At 53.4% G+C, this 18304-nt stretch overlaps 1 protein-coding gene across 1 annotated transcript; it reads right to left on the bottom strand.

Moving 5' to 3' along the window:
* Nucleotides 1-8475: 8475 nt before the first annotated feature.
* Nucleotides 8476-11848, bottom strand: LOC144246178 (serine/threonine-protein kinase pim-1-like). Its single transcript, XM_085579549.1, has 6 exons — nt 11792-11848; nt 10849-11233; nt 10277-10380; nt 10134-10184; nt 9470-9860; nt 8476-8579 (listed from the first exon to the last, which is right to left on the bottom strand). The coding sequence occupies exons 1-6, from the start codon at nt 11846-11848 to the stop codon at nt 8476-8478; spliced, it is 1092 nt and encodes a 363-aa protein (XP_085435675.1).
* Nucleotides 11849-18304: the final 6456 nt, after the last annotated feature.

Genomic DNA, 18304 nt, shown 5'->3' with positions numbered 1-18304 from the left:
GGGCACGCGGGTGCCGTCGGGCTGTGAGCATGAGAAAGTCAGTGCCTGCAGCAGCCTGCTGCTGCTGCTGCTGCTGCTGCAGCAGCCCTGGGGCTGCGCTGCGCCCTGCCCGGGATGCCCCAGTGCCCCCTGGCGCAGCCTCCCAGGCGCTTGCGCTTCCTCCCGCCCGGGGGATGCTCGGGGGTGCCGCTGCCCGGCCCCAGCTCCGCTCTCCGGTGTGCCCAGGCCCGCGGGGCTGCGGCTCCGCACGCTGAGCCCGCCCCGGGATTCTCCCTGCCCGCCACGCCCCGCTCTGTCCCGCTGGCCCCGTTCACTCACCAGCTCGTCCCACTGCAGGACGCTCTCCCGGGCCACGCGTTTGATGGCCACCTGCGAGCCACGGAGAGAGGAGGGCTGAGCTCCAGCCCTGCCGCTCCCCGCCGCTGCCCCTCCTGCCCCGCCCGGCCGTGGCGGCCACTCACCGGGCTCCCGTCCGAGAGGCGGATGCCCGAGTAGACGGTGCTGAAGCCGCCGCTGCCCAGCTGCGGGCCCCACAGGTACAGCTCCTGCCGCTGCCTCTGTTGCCCTGCGGCCGAGAGAAGCCATCAGCCTTGCGCCCAGAACCCCCCGCAAGTGCCCGCGAGTGAAGCGGGCCGGGCCCCCGCGGCCGCCGCGCTCTCACCTGCTTCCTGCTGCGCGCCGGGCAGCGGCCACCGCCCTGCAGCCGCCGGGCTGGCGAGCGGCAGAGCCGGGCCGGGGCAGCGCGCACAGGCGGCTGCGGCAGCCCCGGGGCAGCGGGGCAGGGCGGCACCGTCGCTGTCCCCGGCGGCGTGGGCTGGGCTCTGCTCCTGACGACGGCCGGGGCTGCAGCCCGAGCCTTGGCACAGGGGGATGCCAGGAGCGGCTGCAAGGCACACAGGGCTTTTTCAAGCCGTGCCGTCGGAGGCACTGGAAACAGCCGGCGACTAGGCTGCTCGCAGGGGCCCTGGCCTGGCCTGGCCGCGCCCCTCCAGAGCCCCGGGGGAGCCGCAGGCAGCTCCTCGGGAGATCTCACCTGCTACTAGAAAGGCCTTGGCTGCACTCGAGGGCTGTCTTGGGGCAGCTTCCTGCAGATGGAGGAACCTCCGTGCTGTCTGGAGGCCCGTCTCCACCACCAGGCTGGGGCTGTTGCTGGCGGGCAGAACCAGAAGAGCGTCCTGGCTGTCCTGGCTGCTGTGGGATGCCCACTGCTGGCTCCAGGATGCTTGCTGCCCCAGCAGCTGCTCCAGAGCAGGCTCCCCTGCACCGGTCTGGGCTCCCAGTTGGACTTCTGGGCTTTCCCTTGCCACGTCAAGGGTCAGGATGTTGCCTGTGTTGTTGAAGTCCCAGAGTCCAAGGGAGCTGGGAGGCCTGTCCACGGGCTCTGCTCCTTCTGCAGACTGACAGGTCTCACTGAGCCTCTGCAAGGGATGCAGGCTGTCAGAGATAGCAGAGGCCCCTGGCTGGATGCAGGGTCTCTGACAGCCTGAGCTTCCTGCATGAATGGTGATGTCTCTCCCCTGCTGTGCCATCCTTGCAGGCCTTGAGGCTCTCCCAGGGATGGAGAAACTTGCTGGGAGCAGCCTGTGGATGGGATGGAGGCTTCTGGAGGAGCTGGCTAAGCCACAGCAGGGCAGGTGGCCTTGGTTCTGCAGCTCCTCCAGTTCTTTCCACAATGCCTGCCACATCCCGGAGTAGAGCGGCTCACGTGTCCCGTTGCCATCCCCGAGGTGCAGCATCAGTTCCTGCAGCTCCCGGGCCTCTGCCAGGCAGGGGCCGCAGCTGCAGGGGCTGCCCAGGGGGCTGGCGGGAGCACGTGGCCGCTTGCCAGGAGTCGCCCGAGGCCTGGGGAACCTGGGAGCCGCAGGGGCTCCTCGCTTCCTCCGTGAGCCTCTGGGCTGGACTCTGGGGCGCTTCCTCCACTTCCCTCTCCGTGTCCGCCGGCCCCGCGGTTGCCGGTGGCCAAAGGCCCACCAGACAGCCACGGCGGCCAGCAGCAGGAGAAGCACGGTCAGCAGGACGTCACCGTCACCCATGGCTCCGGCACGTCCCGTCGCGACTGCACTGGCAGCTGCGGGCGCTGGCCCGTCTCACACAGCGACAGCGCGGTGATGTCACAGCGATGTCACAGTGCTGCGGCCAGCACAGCCCTGGGACATCACAGCCCTGCCTCACGCCAGCGCTCTGCCCCTTTGTGCAGTCACAGCCCTGCCTCGGCCCCGCCCTCCGCAGTACCCCAGGAGGGATGAGGGGGCTCCCCAGGGGCACTTGCCAGCTCTCTGGAGCAGAGCGGGTGGAAGATTCTTCTTTACGTAGGACACAGGGATGAGGAGGGGAATGTTGATGGTCTCACCTCCTTGCTGGCAGAGCACGGGACATGGATTGTCCAATGTGCCACTGCAAAGTCCTTGAGGAGGGCAAGCCCCGCTCAGCAACATCCAAGCCATCCGTGTGCTATCCACCACATTCCCGTCCTGAATCCAAACCCAGCTCTTTGCCGCTCCCTGGGAAGAAAATGGATCCTATCCCACTGAAAGCCAGTACATCTGCCCATTCTTCACCCAGCACACCCTTTCTGTCTGTCACACAGCTGGACACCTGTTCCAGGTGTATTCTGTGAGGGACAGGATCAAAACTCCACTTAAAACCCTGAAATAGAACCTGCTTTTCCTTCCCATCATCCATGAGACCAGGCCAGGACATCGCTGCTGTTTCTGTGCTGCTGGAACTCCAGTGGTGTGAGCTCCAGTCGAGGGATCTTTGACCTGTGGATGAGCCCAGACAGGAGCAGGACACCCGCAGACATCCGCGGCTGGGAATAAGCCCATGGCAGAGCAGGAATCTCTCAGAGTACCTGTGGCCATGGTTGTTTCCATGCCCAAGAAGGGATTGTGGCCCAGGGATAAACCTGAAGCCTCTGTGGCTGTGGATTAGGCCATGCTCAGCAGGTAGCCCTCGAAACATCAGTGCCTGTGCCTGGGGTCGTGCTGGAGCACCTGAGAGCCATGACCATGGAAGAACCCCTGGCAGAGCAGTTACAGCCTTGGGGGTGCGGCAGCCGTGGTTCAGGCCAAATCCATTTCTTTAGTGGGGATGGAAAACTTAATTGCCTATACTTTGTATAAAATCATGTTTGTAAAAATGTAAGGTTCTAAATTCTTAGGTTCAGTAGAAATAAAACACTGCTAATTTTCCTTCAGCTATTTTGTTACTTGTTCCATGGTTATCTTTAAGAGTGAATAAAGGATACAAAAGGCGCTCTTAAAAATTAATTTCAAGAGCTCTTTGGAATTTTGTTTTCAAAGGAGAATGAAATAAAGAGGATTGATAGTATGACCTATGCAGCTGGTGACAAGCTTGGTATTATGTTGAAGCTTTTTTAAAATTATTGGATATAGCCACTTTTTAAGAAATCTTGCATGTAAATATACTGTTAGTTTTTAAAGTAGAAAAGTGTAAGCTGATGTTTTGTAGAAGCAGCTGAATGCATTGGTCTTCCTGGCAGGTTTGGCTGAGTTGTGTTGGTGAGTGTGTGTTTTGGTTTTGTTGCAGTTATCCTGGAGAGGATGGTCTGGGCAGGAGAAAAAGGCTCTCTGCAAACCTAGCAAACAAAAGTACCTTGTAGCTGGGCTTTGTTTCAGAGCTGGATCTACACACATCCTTTTCTTATGCAGCCTTGGAAATTGCACCGCTCCTTTGCTGTTAATGACAAGGTTATTTAAATATGACAAGGTAATCTGGACTCTTAAATCATGGTAGCCTTGCACAGCACAGCGTGATCCCTTCTGTTCCCGGAGAAATCTTGGAAGTTTTATGGAAGAAATTGCCCCTTCAAGGCAAATTAATAAAACACTTTATTCTGTGAACTTCATCCTAACATGAGCACTGTGTGAGCAGTGCTCCAAGCAGTGTCCAACTAGAGTCACCCTTGAAAACTGGAATCTGAAGGATCATCAGCCTGCCTGGGTCACTTTGTTGGATGCATGGCATTGCTGGTAAATTTGTTTCTTCCAGAATAGAAAAGAAAAAGAAAATTGAGGCTTTTTGAGGGTGTGTATTAGATAAACTTTTGTCTGATAGTTCCTATTTATTGATATTCTGTGGTCAATATCACCGTTAGAGTTTGAAAATCACCTATCCAATCTCTGTAGTATGTTGAGAACTTCAAATATAGATGTTTCAATATTTGCAAAATAGTACTTATTTCACTTGGGTTAAATTTAAATTGGGTTAAATAATGGGGAAGCACAGCAAAATCTTCCAGCAACAACTACTTGGAGCAGTGTCTTGGTTTGAAAAGACAGGTGTCTGCTAAAGAAGGCAGAAGCCTCCCCTGAAACGGAAAATGTAAACCCCTTCCCTCCAAATCATTATAATTTTAAAATTAAAAGGCTCTCGGTTTAAAATATGGGAATAACAGTTCTTGTCCTAGTTTGATACGGAAAGAGAATTTTTTCCGGAAGGACGAGGTCAATTTAGATATTAACCAATTGAAGGTGGACACACCTCTGGGAATATAGAGGGGTTAAAAGCAGAATTCCCAGGGGAACTCGCTCTCTTTAGTTCCGGTCAGCGTGCAGTGCAGCCTCCCCCGCCTGGCCCGTGGCTGGGTGGGGAGGGGAAGGCCCATGGCCTGATGGAGGTGAGGCCGAAGGGTGGAGGGACTGAAACCGGGCTGGCCCCTGCAGATGGAAGGGTGGAAGAAATCTAAGATGTCTCCGTCCCCCCGCAGAGAAACACAAGATACACAAGAAACACATAGAAAAACAAGATGTAGAGCTGTATTTTCTTCAAGAGTCTGTGCCACAAGAGACTCCTGCCTCCCTCGAAGGGCTGAGTATCGATTGTTTAGAAGGTAAAAACCTGATTGGGGTCTAGATTGTGTCTCACTGTAGTTTGTTAGAGTTAGGTGGTAGGAAGATGACTGCTTTGCAAGGTTTCAATTTGATCTTTGTGTATTTTTTCTTTCCCTTTTTTCCTTTCTCTTTTCTTTTGTAGTAGTAGCTTAATAAAGTTTTTTTTCTGTTATTAAGCTTAGGCCTATTTTGCTCTGTTCTAAATTCCACTTCACAGCATTCAAGGGAGGGATCACATTTTCATAGGAGCACTGGCATTGTGCCAGTGTCAAACCATGACATTTTTGGTTCCCTGACCGGGAAAAATAAAATAAAATCAAATAAGACAAGATAAGCTAGTGATAACATAAAAGCTGTAAGATGAAATCAAAGAAGAATAAAAGCAAAGCATGTGTTAAATTTTGAAATAAATTAGGGTAGAAATTTAGTATAAGTTGCTGTTTCATATAGAATGTGTTAAATGTAATTTTGATAGTGATTTTTTGTTTCTTTTTTTGTAATCAGTGTTCTCTGAAGCAAAGGGTAGAGTGTCGTGGTTTGACACGGAAAGAGAATTTTTTCCGGAAGGAAGAGATCAATTTAGATATTAACCAATTGAAGGTGGACACGCCTCTGAGAACACAGAGGGGTTAAAAGCAGAATTCCCAGGGGAACTCGCTCTCTTTAGTTCTGGTTAGTGTGTAGTGCAGCCTCCCCCGCCCGGCCCGTGGCTGGGTGGGGAGGGGAAAGCCCATGGCCTGACGGAGGTAAGGCCGAAGGGTGGAGGGACTGGAACCGGGCTGGCCCCTGCAGATGGAAGGGTGGAAGAAATCTAAGATGTCTCCGTTCCCCCCCCCAGAGTTTCTCTCCCGAGAGAGAGAGAGAAAGAGACATCGGCAGTTTTGTCAGCAATTCCACCGTGAGGAAGGAGGAGCGGGGGGAGCTGCAAGGTGCCCAGTGCGTGGGAGTTGCCGGAGTCTGGGCATCGAGCCATCCGTGCGGAGTTTGAACTTTTAACCCTTTCTTGAGAAATGAAAGCTTTGTGAATTTTTCCTTCCCCTCCTCGGTTTGAAAGAGAGGAAGAGAGACACCTTAGACCCTGGGATGTTAGAAGGAGAAATTCTAGATGGGAGGCAGACAAGGAGTGGCTTTTGACTGGACTTTTCCGTGTTAGCCACAAACTGAACTAATCTTCTTTTAAGAGAGACTGTATTTTGAGAAAATGCCAGTGAGTCAAGAGACCTGTTTCAGCTGGGAAGACACAGAAGTGAACAGAGAAAAAAGTTAGAGGGTTTGTGGTGGCGCCCCCTGTCTTTAAAGGAAAGAGAAGAGAAGAAGATCTCTGTTTTTAAACCCTCAGCTCTAGGGGAAATGGGAAAATAGGGGGGACAGTGGACCCAAACAATGAAAAACTGAACTGTTGTTTTTCTCCTCTCTTGGCAGGGCATCCTTGAAAGGAAAAATCCTAAAAGCAGTCTGTCCATCTATGCATTGGTGGTGAGAGCACTGTGCATAGAAAAGAGAAGGTCACTATAGCAAACTTTTCTCCAGGCGGTGCCATGTGTGACATAGAAACACAAGATGTAGATCTGTATTGAAGAGTCTGTGCCACAAGAGAGACTCCTGCCTCCCTCGAAGGCGCTGAGTATCGATTGTTTAGAAGGTAAAAACCTGATTGGGGTCTAGATTGTGTCTCACTGTAGTTTGTTAGAGTTTGGTGGTAGGAAGAGGAATGCTTTGCAAGGTTTTCATTTGATATTTGTGTATTTTTTCTTTCCCTTTTTTTCCTTTCTCTTTTCTTTTGTAGTAGTAGCTTAATAAAGTTTTATTTCTGTTATTAAGCTTAGGCCTGTTTTGCTCTGCTCTAAATTCCACTTCACAGCATTCAAGGGAGGGATCACATTTTCATGGGAGCATTGGCATTGTGCCAGTGTCAAACCATAACAGTTCTTTACTAGGAAAACTCAAAAATACAAATGTAATAGGACAAAGCTCAACAAAAAGAAACGAGTGAGAGAGTCAGAATAAGACCTGACACCCTGTGGGTCAGGGTGGTGGCAGCATCCCATTAAATGGTGGCTGCAGTGCTCCTGCAGTTCCAGCTGTGCTTCTGCTGGAGCAGGGATCCTGTAGAAAGGTGGAGTTTTCTTCTGAAGGCCCAGTAGTGGTATAGATGGGCCTGGTCTTCCTCTGGGAATCCAGTGGCAAAGAAAGCTGCACCTCCGGGAATCCAGTTGGGAGAAAGGTTGCCCTGGTGTCCCAAAATCTCTGATTATACCCAGTTAGGAATACTTGGTTCCTCCCCCTGAGCAGAAGATCTCCCAGTGAGATGATATAATTTTATCAGCCATGCAGGGCCACTCCATGGCCCATTACCAGCAGATTTCTCCCCAGAGAGAGTATTGGTTTGTAGAAGAGATAAAGAAAACTGCCCAATGAACAGAAGATAACTGCCACACCTCCAACAGGTGGCAGAGAGAATACACACATTGCCTTGCAATCTAGGACAAGGAATAACCAAGCAGTTTGGTTGGATTATTGTAGGAAGAAAAGTTACAAATGCTCACTTGAAGAGGGCAGAAGATGCTGAACAACTTCCAGCTTGCTTTAGATCTACCTAAAGAAAAAAAATACATCCCAGGGTTGTGGTGTATAACATTTCTGGATTGTCAGTGTTCAATTTATGGATGGAAAGGAGTGGGGAGAGGGGGAACTTGCAATACCTCTGGGAAGGGAGGATGCTTTCACTCCCGGAAAACCTCTGCCACAAATGGCATTCCTGAGATCAGGGCTCCACCTTTTCAGCATAAGGGTGGTTGTGATGGAATGGGATTGCTTGATTCCAGTTTTGCTCTGACAGTGGGAATGAGAGCAGGAGAATGCGCTGTTGCCTCGCAGAGGCAGCCACACTATTTTCTGAAGGTGGCACAGGTTTAGTAGATGACACCCTCCACAGGCGGGCAGCTGGGTGCTTTCCTTTGACTGGTTACTGCACTTTCCATTACCATCGGTTGTTTTTAAGGCAGCAGAAGATATTTTTGGGGGGTAAAATGAGACCAGCACGATGGGAATGACTCCGGCATGTCAACATTTCCTGTGGGCTCCATGCACATGACTTAGGATGGTGCAGACCAAGCTGGTCAAGTGTCTAGCCCTACCTCCCATTTCATAGGAAGAAAAAAAAAGAGCTCAGCAGGGCTCAACCTGAAATGATATTTTGTAGCTTCTGGCTCTCCTCAGAGCTCTGGTAAGAGAGGAACGTCTCTGTCCCTGAAACCAAATAACCCTTGGAATTCACACATGGACCTGTGTGTCGCTTCAAGAGACACCAAGAAGCCCTGCCACTTTGCAAGGGCAGCTGTTGTTCCACTGCTGCATTTCTTGGCTGGGCAAAGCCCCTCCTGCCCGCACTAGGGCCTGAGCTTGAAGATATAAAGAACCAGCCGGGAGGGCAGGCATGGAAAGCTTGACAAAGGCTGAAGGCAGCACTCTGATTCCCCCTTTTCCCAAGACGTTTCTTTAGCTGAAGTTGCTGACAAGGACCAGCCTTGACACACCACAATGGGTTGGTTGTTTTATTTTTCGGGTTCTCAGTCCTGCGTGGAACTCGGAAAGTGGGTGCTGCAGAGGCTCCGGCAAGGCATCAAAAGCGCCGGTCCTGCACCCAAGGGTGGCATGAGATCTCCTCCAGCTCCGGCCTGTCCGCAGGGTGCTTGGCCAAACACCATCGGATCAGGTGCTGGAGCTCTGGGGGGAGAAGGCAGAAAGCGCCGGTCACCGGCAGAGTCTCCTGCCCAGCTGCCCCCGTCGCCCGCGGGGCCCAGGCCATGTTGTGCCGGGCTCTGGGCCGTGCCGGGCTCCCGACCGGCTCTGCCCCACGCGGGAGAGCGGGACGGCGGGACACGGCCGCCTCCTCCGGCCGCCCGTGCCGCGCTGACCCCGTCGGCACGGGCCCCTCCTGCGGCCGGCCCTGGAGGGCAGATCCACGTCCCGCGGAGCTGGTGAGGGCCGCGCCGAGCTGCGCGCCGCCAGCTGCCAAAGCCCGCCGGCTTGAGGCCGGACACCCACCTGGAGAGAGCTGCTGCCGGAAGACGAGCTTGCCCAGCACGATGTCAGGCTCATCCTGGAAGGGGAGGCTCCCGCAGACCATGACGTACAGCAGCACGCCCAGGGACCAGATGGTGGCCGCGTGGCCGTGGTAGCAGCCGAGCCAGATCCACTCGGGCGGGCTGTACACGCGCGTTCCTAGGGGAGACAGGCGGTGCTGGCCGGGCGCAGGCTGCTGCCTTCCAGAGCCTGGCGCCGGCCTCCTGGCCGAGGCAGGGGCTGCAGCCGTGGCCACAACTTCCCCCCGAGGCCACCCCGCGTCCCCCAGCCAGCTGGCCAAAGGCACGAAACCATTCCGCAAGGCCAAGAAGGCCAGCGGAGCAGCCCAGGCCCTTGTGGGCCCGCTGAGCCCAGGGGCCGGGAGCCGCTTTTGCCCCCCCTCTGTCGGCAGGGCCGGCAGCCGGCTCCTGGGGCTCGGCATCCGCCCCGTTCCTAAAGGCGGCCGGCTGAAGGACGCAGCCCGCAGCCCAGGAGGGAACGGGGCCGTGCGGTGCCTGGCACCGGGAGCAGGGCCCAGGCCATGGGCTCACCGGCAAAGCCCGTGAAGGCCCGCTCCTGGAGGAAGGTGCCGCAGCCGAAGTCAATGAGCTTCAGGTGGCCGCTCTCCGGGTTCACCAGGAGGTTCTCTGGCTTGATGTCCCGGTGCAGGACGCCGCAGGCGGTGCAGTGCCGCACGGCCTCCAGCACCTGGCAGAAAAGCCAGCGCGCCTGCTCCTCGCACAGGCAGCCCTGCTCCTGCAGGAACTGCAGGAGATCCTGCGATGCCTCCGGACGCTCCAGGACCAGCACGAAGCTGTCAGGCAGCTCAAACCAGTCCAGGAGCTGGATGATATTCTGGCAGCCAGAGCCCACCTTCTCCATGAGCACCACCTCCAAGGGCACGCGGGTGCCGTCGGGTTGTGAGCAGGAGAAAGTCAGTGCCTGCAGCAGCCTGCTGCTGCTGCTGCTGCTGCTGCAGCAGCCCTGGGGCTGCGCTGCGCCCTGCCCGGGATGCCCCAGTGCCCCCTGGCGCAGCCTCCCAGGCGCTTGCGCTTCCTCCCGCCCGGGGGATGCTCGGGGGTGCCGCTGCCCGGCCCCAGCTCCGCTCTCCGGTGTGCCCAGGCCCGCGGGGCTGCGGCTCCGCACGCTGAGCCCGCCCCGGGATTCTCCCTGCCCGCCACGCCCCGCTCTGTCCCGCTGGCCCCGTTCACTCACCAGCTCGTCCCACTGCAGGACGCTCTCCAGGGCCACGCGTTTGATGGCCACCTGCGAGCCACGGAGAGAGGAGGGCTGAGCTCCAGCCCTGCCGCTCCCCGCTGCTGCCCCTCCTGCCCCGCCCGGCCGTGGCGGCCACTCACCGGGCTCCCGTCCGAGAGGCGGATGCCCGAGTAGACGGTGCTGAAGCCGCCGCTGCCCAGCTGCGGGCCCCACAGGTACAGCTCCTGCCGCTGCCTCTGTTGCCCTGCGGCCGAGAGAAGCCATCAGCCTTGCGCCCAGAACCCCCCGCAAGTGCCCGCGAGTGAAGCGGGCCGGGCCCCCGCGGCCGCCGCGCTCTCACCTGCTTCCTGCTGCGCGCCGGGCAGCGGCCACCGCCCTGCAGCCGCCGGGCTGGCGAGCGGCAGAGCCGGGCCGGGGCAGCGCGCACAGGCGGCTGCGGCAGCCCCGGGGCAGCGGGGCAGGGCGGCACCGTCGCTGTCCCCGGCGGCGTGGGCTGGGCTCTGCTCCTGACGACGGCCGGGGCTGCAGCCCGAGCCTTGGCACAGGGGGATGCCAGGAGCGGCTGCAAGGCAGACAGGGCTTTTTCAAGCCGTGCCGTCGGAGGCACTGGAAACAGCCGGCGACTAGGCTGCTCGCAGGGGCCCTGGCCTGGCCTGGTCGCGCCCCTCCAGAGCCCCGGGGGAGCCGCAGGCAGCTCCTCGGGAGATCTCACCTGCTACTAGAAAGGCCTTGGCTGCACTCGAGGGCTGTCTTGGGGCAGCTTCCTGCAGATGGAGGAACCTCCGTGCTGTCTGGAGGCCCGTCTCCACCACCAGGCTGGGGCTGTTGCTGGCGGGCAGAACCAGAAGAGCGTCCTGGCTGTCCTGGTTGCTGTGGGATGCCCACTGCTGGCTCCAGGATGCTTGCTGCCCCGCCAGCTGCTCCTGAGCGGGCTCCCCTGCATCGGTCTGGGCTCCCAGTTGGACTTCTGGGCCTTCCCTTGCCACGTCAAGGGTCAGGATGTTGCCTGTGTTGTTGAAGTCCCAGAGTCCAAGGGAGCTGGGAGACCTGTCCACGGGCTCTGCTCTTTCCGCAGGATGACAGGTCTCACTGAGCCTCTGCAAGGGATGCAGGCTGTCAGAGATAGCAGAGGCCCCTGGCTGGATGCAGGGTCTCTGACAGCCTGAGCTTCCTGCATGAATGGAGATGTCTCTCCCCTGCTGTGCCGTCCTTGCAGGCCTTGAGGCTCTCCCAGGGATGGAGAAACTTGCTGGGAGCAGCCTGTGGACGGGATGGAGGCTTCTGGAGGAGCTGGCTAAGCCACAGCAGGGCAGGTGGCCTTGGTTCTGCAGCTCCTCCAGTTCTTTCCACAATGCCTGCCACATCCCAGAATAGAGCGGCTCACGTGTCCCGTTGCCATCCCCGAGGTGCAGCATCAGTTCCTGCAGCTCCCGGGCCTCTGCCAGGCAGGAGCCGCAGCTGCAGGGGCTGCCCAGGGGGCTGGCGGGAGCACGTGGCCGCTTGCCAGGAGTCGCCCGAGGCCTGGGGAACCTGGGAGCCGCAGGGGCTCCTCGCTTCCTCCGTGAGCCTCTGGGCTGGACCCTGGGGCGCTTCCTCCACTTCCCTCTCCGTGTCCGCCGGCCCCGCGGTTGCCGGTGGCCAAAGGCCCACCAGACAGCCACGGCGGCCAGCAGCAGGAGAAGCACGGTCAGCAGGACGTCACCGTCACCCATGGCTCCGGCACGTCCCGTCGCGACTGCACTGGCAGCTGCGGGCGCTGGCCCGTCTCACACAGCGACAGCGCGGTGATGTCACAGCGATGTCACAGTGCTGCGGCCAGCACAGCCCTGGGACATCACAGCCCTGCCTCACGCCAGCGCTCTGCCCCTTTGTGCAGTCACAGCCTTGCCTCGGCCCCGCCCTCCGCAGTGCCCCAGGAGGGATGAGGGGGCTCCCTAGGGGCACTTGCCAGCTCTCTGGAGCAGAGCGGGTGGAAGATTCTTCTTTACGTAGGACACAGGGATGAGGAGGGGAATGTTGATGGTCTCACCTCCTTGCTGGCAGAGCACGGGACATGGGTTGTCCAATGTGACACTGCAAAGTCCTTGAGGAGGGCAAGCCCCACTCAGCAACATCCAAGACATCTGTGTGCTATCCACCATACTCCCATGCTGAATTCAAACCCAGCTCTTTGCCGTTCCCTGGGAAGAAAATGGATCCTATCCCACTGAAAGCCAGTACATCTGCCCATTCTTCACCCAGCACACCCTTTCTGTGTGTCACACAGCTGGACACCTGTTCCAGGTATATTCTGTGAGGGACAGGATCAAAACTCCACTTAAAACCCTGAAATAGAACCTGCTTTTCCTTCCCATCATCCATGAGACCAGGCCAGGACATCGCTGCTGTTTCTGTGCTGCTGGAACTCCAGTGGTGTGAGCTCCAGTCGAGGGATCTTTGACCTGTGGATGAGCCCAGAAAGGAGCAGGACACCCGCAGGCATCCGCGGCTGGGAATAAGCCCATGGCAGAGCAGGAATCTCTCAGAGTACCTGTGGCCATGGTTGTTTCCATGCCCAAGAAGGGATTGTGGCCCAGGGATAAACCTGAAGCCTCTGTGGCTGTGGATTAGGCCATGCTCATCAGGTAGCCCTCGAAACATCAGTGCCTGTGCCTGGGGTCGTGCTGGAGCACCTGAGAGCCATGGCCATGGAAGAACCCCTGGCAGAGCAGTTACAGCCTTGGGGGTGCTGCAGCCGTGGTTCAGGCCACATCCTTTTCTTTAGTGGGGATGGAAAACTTCATTGCCTATACTTTGTATAAAATCATGTTTGTAAAAATGTAAGGTTCTAAATTCTTAGGTTCAGGACAAATAAAACACTGCTAATTTTCCTTCAGCTATTTCGTTACTTGTTCCATGGTTATCTTTAAGAGGGAATAAAGGATACAAAAGGCGCTCTTAAAAATGAATTTCAGGAGCTCCTTGGAATTTTGTTTTCAAAGGAGAATGAAATAAAGAGGATTGATAGTATGACCTATGCAGCTGGTGACAAGCTTGGTATTATGTTGAAGCTTTTTTTAAATTATTGGATATAGCCACTTTTTAAGAAATCTTGCATGTATATTTATACTGTTAGTTTTTAAAGTAGAAAAGTGTAAGCTGGTGTTTTGTAGAAGCAGCTGAATGCATTGGTCTTCCTGGCAGGTTTGGCTGAGTTGTGTTGGTGAGTGTGTGTTTTGGTTTTGTTGCAGTTATCCTGGAGAGGATGGTCTGGGCAGGAGAAAAAGGCTCTCTGCAAACCTAGCAAACAAAAGTACCTTGTAGCTGGGCTTTGTTTCAGAGCTGGATCTACACACATCCTTTTCTTATGCAGCCTTGGGAATTGCACCGCTCCTTTGCTGTTAATGACAAGGTTATTTAAATATGCCAAGGTAATCTGGACTCTTAAATCATGGTAGCCTTGCACAGCACAGCGTGATCCCTTCTGTTCCCGGAGAAATCTTGGAAGTTTTATGGAAGAAATTGCCCCTTCAAGGCAAATTAATAAAACACTGTATTCTGTGAACTTCATCCTAACATGAGCACTGTGTGAGCAGTGCTCCAAGCAGTGTCCAACTAGAGTCACCCTTGAAAACTGGAATCTGAAGGATCATCAGCCTGCCTGGGTCACTTTGTTGGATGCATGGCATTGCTGGTAAATTTGTTTCTTCCAGAATAGAAAAGAAAAAGAAAATTGAGGCTTTTTGAGGGTGTGTATTAGATAAACTTTTGTCTGATAGTTCCTATTTATTGATATTCTGTGGTCAATATCACCGTTAGAGTTTGAAAATCACCTATCCAATCTCTGTAGTATGTTGAGAACTTCAAATATGGACGTTTCAATATTTGCAAAATAGTACTTATTTCACTTGGGTTAAATTTAAATTGGGTTAAATAATGGGGAAGCACAGCAAAATCTTCCAGCAACAACTACTTGGAGCAGTGTCTTTGTTTGAAAAGACAGGTGTCTGCTAAAGAAGGCAGAAGCCTCCCCTGAAACGGAAAATGTAAACCCCCGCCCTCCAAATCATTATAATTTTAAAATTAAAAGGCTGTCGGGTGAAGATATGGGAATAACAGTTCTTGTCCTAGTTTGATACGGAAAGAGAATTTTTTCCGGAAGGACGAGGTCAATTTAGATATTAACCAATTGAAGGTGGACACACCTCTGGGAATATAGAGGGGTTAAAAGCAGAATTCCCAGGGGAACTCGCTCTCTTTAGTTCTGGTCAGTGTGTAGTGCAGCCTCCCCCGCCCGGCCCGGGGCCGGGTGGGGAGGGGAAGGCCCATGGCCTGACGGAGGTAAGGCCGAAGGGTGGAGGGACTGAAACCGGGCTGTCCCCTGCAGATGGAAGGGTGGAAGAAATCTAAGATGTCTCCGTCCCCCCGCAGAGAAACACAAGATACACAAGAAACACATAGAAACACAAGATGTAGAGCTGTATTTTCTTCAAGAGTCTGTGCCACAAGAGACTCCTGCCTCCCTCGAAGGGCTGAGTATCAATTGTTTAGAAGGTAAAAACCTGAGTGGGGTCTAGATTGTGTCTCACTGTAGTTTGTTAGAGTTAGGTGGTAGGAAGATGAATGCTTTGCAAGGTTTCAATTTGATCTTTGTGTATTTTTTCTTTCCTTTTTTTCCTTTCTCTTTTCTTTTGTAGTAGTAGCCTAATAAAGTTTTTTTTTTTTCTCTTATTAAGCTTAGGCCTGTTTTGCTCTGCTCTAAATTCCACTTCACAGCATTCAAGGGAGGGATCACATTTTCATGGGAGCATTGGCATTGTGCCAGTGTCAAACCATGACATTTTTGGTTCCCTGACCGGGAAAAATAAAATAAAATCAAATAAGACAAGATAAGCTAGTGATAACATAAAAGCTGTAAGATGAAATCAAAGAAGAATAAAAGCAAAGCATGTGTTAAATTTTGAAATAAATTAGGGTAGAAATTTAGTATAAGTTGCTGTTTCATATAGAATGTGTTAAATGTAATTTTGATAGTGATTTTTTGTTTCTTTTTTTGTAATCAGTGTTCTCTGAAGCAAAGGGTAGAGTGTCGTGGTTTGACACAGAAAGAGAATTTTTTCCGGAAGGAAGAGATCAATTTAGATATTAACCAATTGAAGGTGGACACGCCTCTGAGAACACAGAGGGGTTAAAAGCAGAATTCCCAGGGGAACTCGCTCTCTTTAGTTCTGGTTAGTGTGTAGTGCAGCCCCCCCCCGCCCGGCCCGTGGCTGGGTGGGGAGGGGAAGGCCCATGGCCTGACGGAGGTAAGGCCAAAGGGTGGAGGGACTGGAACCGGGCTGGCCCCTGCAGATGGAAGGGTGGAAGAAATCTAAGATGTCTCCGTTCCCCCCCCCAGAGTTTCTCTCCCGAGAGAGTGAGAGAAAGAGACATCGGCAGTTTTGTCAGCAATTCCACCGTGAGGAAGGAGGAGCGGGGGGAGCTGCAAGGTGCCCAGTGCGTGGGAGTTGCCGGAGTCTGGGCATCGAGCCATCTGTGGGGAGTTTGAACTTTTAACCCTTTCTTGAGAAATGAAAGCTTTGTGAATTTTTCCTTCCCCTCCTCGGTTTGAAAGAGAGGAAGAGAGACACCTTAGACCCTGGGATGTTAGAAGGAGAAATTCTAGATGGGAGGGGGACAAGGAGTGGCTTTTGACTGGACTTTTCCGTGTTAGCCACAAACTGAACTAATCTTCTTTTAAGAGAGACTGTATTTTGAGAAAATGCCAGTGAGTCAAGAGACCTGTTTCAGCTGGGAAGACACAGAAGTGAACAGAGAAAAAAGTTAGAGGGTTTGTGGTGGCGCCCCCTGTCTTTAAAGGAAAGAGAAGAGAAGAAGATCTCTGTTTTTAAACCCTCAGCTCTAGGGGAAATGGGAAAATAGGGGGGACAGTGGACCCAAACAATGAAAAACTGAACTGTTGTTTTTCTTCCCTCTTGGCAGGGCATCCTTGAAAGGAAAAATCCTAAAAGCAGTCTGTCCATCCATGCATTGGTGGTGAGAGCACTGTGCATAGAAAAGAGAAGGTCACTATAGCAAACTTTTCTCTGGGCGGTGCCATGTGTGACATAGAAACACAAGATGTAGATCTGTATTTTCTTCAAGAGTCTGTGCCACAAGAGAGGCTCCTGCCTCCCTCAAAGGGGCTGAGTATCGATCGTTTAGAAGGTAAAAACCTGATTGGGGTCTAGATTGTGTCTCACTGTAGTTTGTTAGAGTTGGGTGGTAGGAAGAGGAATGCTTTGCAAGGTTTTCATTTGATCTTTGTGTATTTTTTCTTTCCTTTTTTTCTTTCTCTTTTCTTTTGTAGTAGTAGCCTAATAAAGTTTTTTTTTCTGTTATTAAGCTTAGGCCTGTTTTGCTCTGCTCTAAATTCCACTTCACAGCATTCAAGGGAGGGATCACATTTTCATGGGAGCATTGGCATTGTGCCAGTGTCAAACCATAACAGTTCTTTACTAGGAAAACTCAAAAATACAAATGTAATAGGACAAAGCTCAACAAAAAGAAACGAGTGAGAGAGTCAGAATAAGACCTGACACCCTGTGGGTCAGGGTGGTGGCAGCATCCCATTAAATGGTGGCTGCAGTTCTCCTGCAGTGCCAGCTGTGCTTCTGCTGGAGCAGGGATCCTGTAGAAAGGTGGAGTTTTCTTCTGAAGGCCCAGTAGTGGTATAGATGGGCCTGGTTTTCCTCTGGGAATCCAGTGGCGAAGAAAGCTGCACCTCCGGGAATCCAGTTGGGAGAAAGGCTGCCCTGGTGTCCCAAAATCTCTGATTATACCCAGTTAGGAATACTTGGTTCCTCCCCCTGGGCAGAACATCTCCCAGTGAGATGATATAATTTTATCAGCCATGCAGGGCCACTCCATGGCCCATTACCAGCAGATTTCTCCCCAGAGAGAGTATTGGTTTGTAGAAGAGATAAAGAAAACTGCCCAATGAACAGAAGATAACTGCCACACCTCCAACAGGTGGCAGAGAGAATACACACATTGCCTTGCAATCTAGGACAAGGAATAACCAAGCAGTTTGGTTGGATTATTGTAGGAAGAAAAGTTACAAATGCTCACTTGAAGAGGGCAGAAGATGCTGAACAACTTCCAGCTTGCTTTAGATCTACCTAAAGAAAAAAAATACATCCCAGGGTTGTGGTGTATAACATTTCTGGATTGTCAGTGTTCAATTTATGGATGGAATGGAGTGGGGAGAGGGGGAACTTGCAATACCTCTGGGAAGGGAGGATGCTTTCACTCCCGGAAAACCTCTGCCACAAATGGCATTCCTGAGATCAGGGCTCCACCTTTTCAGCGTAAGGGTGGTTGTGATGGAATGGGATTGCTTGGTTCCAGTTTTGCTCTGACAGTGGGAATGAGAGCAGGAGAATGCGCTGTTGCCTCGCAGAGGCAGCCACACTATTTTCTGAAGGTGGCACAGGTTTAGTAGATGGCACCTGCCACAGGCGGGCAGCTGGGTGCTTTCCTGTGACTGGTTACTGCGCTTTCCATTACCATCGGTTGTTTTTAAGGCAGCAGAAGATATTTTTGGGGGGTAAAATGAGACCAGCACTGTGGGAATGACTCTGGCATCTCAACATTTCCTGTGGGCTCCATGCACATGACTTAGGATGATGCAGACCAAGCTGGTCAAGTGCCTAGCCCTGCCTCCCATTTCATAGGAAGAAATAAAAAAGAGCTCAGCAGGGCTCAACCTGAAATGATATTTTGTAGCTTCTGGCTCTCCTCAGAGTTCTGCTAAGAGAGGAACGTCTCTGTACCGGAAACCAAATAACCCTTGGAATTCACACATGGACCTGTGTGTCGCTTCAAGAGACACCAAGAAGCCCTGCCACTTTGCAAGGGCAGCTGTTGTTCCGCTGCTGAATTTCTTGGCTGGGCAAAGCCCCTCCTGCCCGCACTAGGGCCTGAGCTTGAAGATATAAAGAACCAGCCGGGAGGGCAGGCATGGAAAGCTTGACAAAGTCTGAAGGCAGCACTCTGATTCCCCCTTTTCCCAAGACGTTTCTTTAGCTGAAGTTGCTGAAAAGAACCAGCCCCTTGACACACCACAATGGGTTTCCTGTTTTATTTTTCGGGTTCTCAGTCCTGCGTGGAACTCGGAAAGTGGGTGCTGCAGAGGCTCCGGCAAGGCA

The sequence above is a fragment of the Lonchura striata genome, chromosome 4 (genome assembly GCF_050655825.1).
Source record: "Lonchura striata isolate lonStrDom1 chromosome 4, ASM5065582v1, whole genome shotgun sequence".
NCBI lineage: Eukaryota > Metazoa > Chordata > Aves > Passeriformes > Estrildidae > Lonchura > Lonchura striata.
This window is presented reverse-complemented; position numbering and strand designations above follow the sequence as displayed.

Bases quoted from the DNA above. Each gene is read 5' to 3' on its own strand.
- LOC144246178 (XM_085579549.1), bottom strand. From the start codon at position 11,848: ATGGGTGACGGTGACGTCCTGCTGACCGTGCTTCTCCTGCTGCTGGCC. The intron at 11,234-11,791 runs GTCTGGTGGGCC...CATCCCTTGCAG, and splicing joins TGCTGCTGGCCGCCGTGGCT to AGGCTCAGTGAGACCTGTCA. The intron at 10,185-10,276 runs GTGAGTGGCCGC...CGTGGCTCGCAG, and splicing joins GCCTCTCGGACGGGAGCCCG to GTGGCCATCAAACGCGTGGC.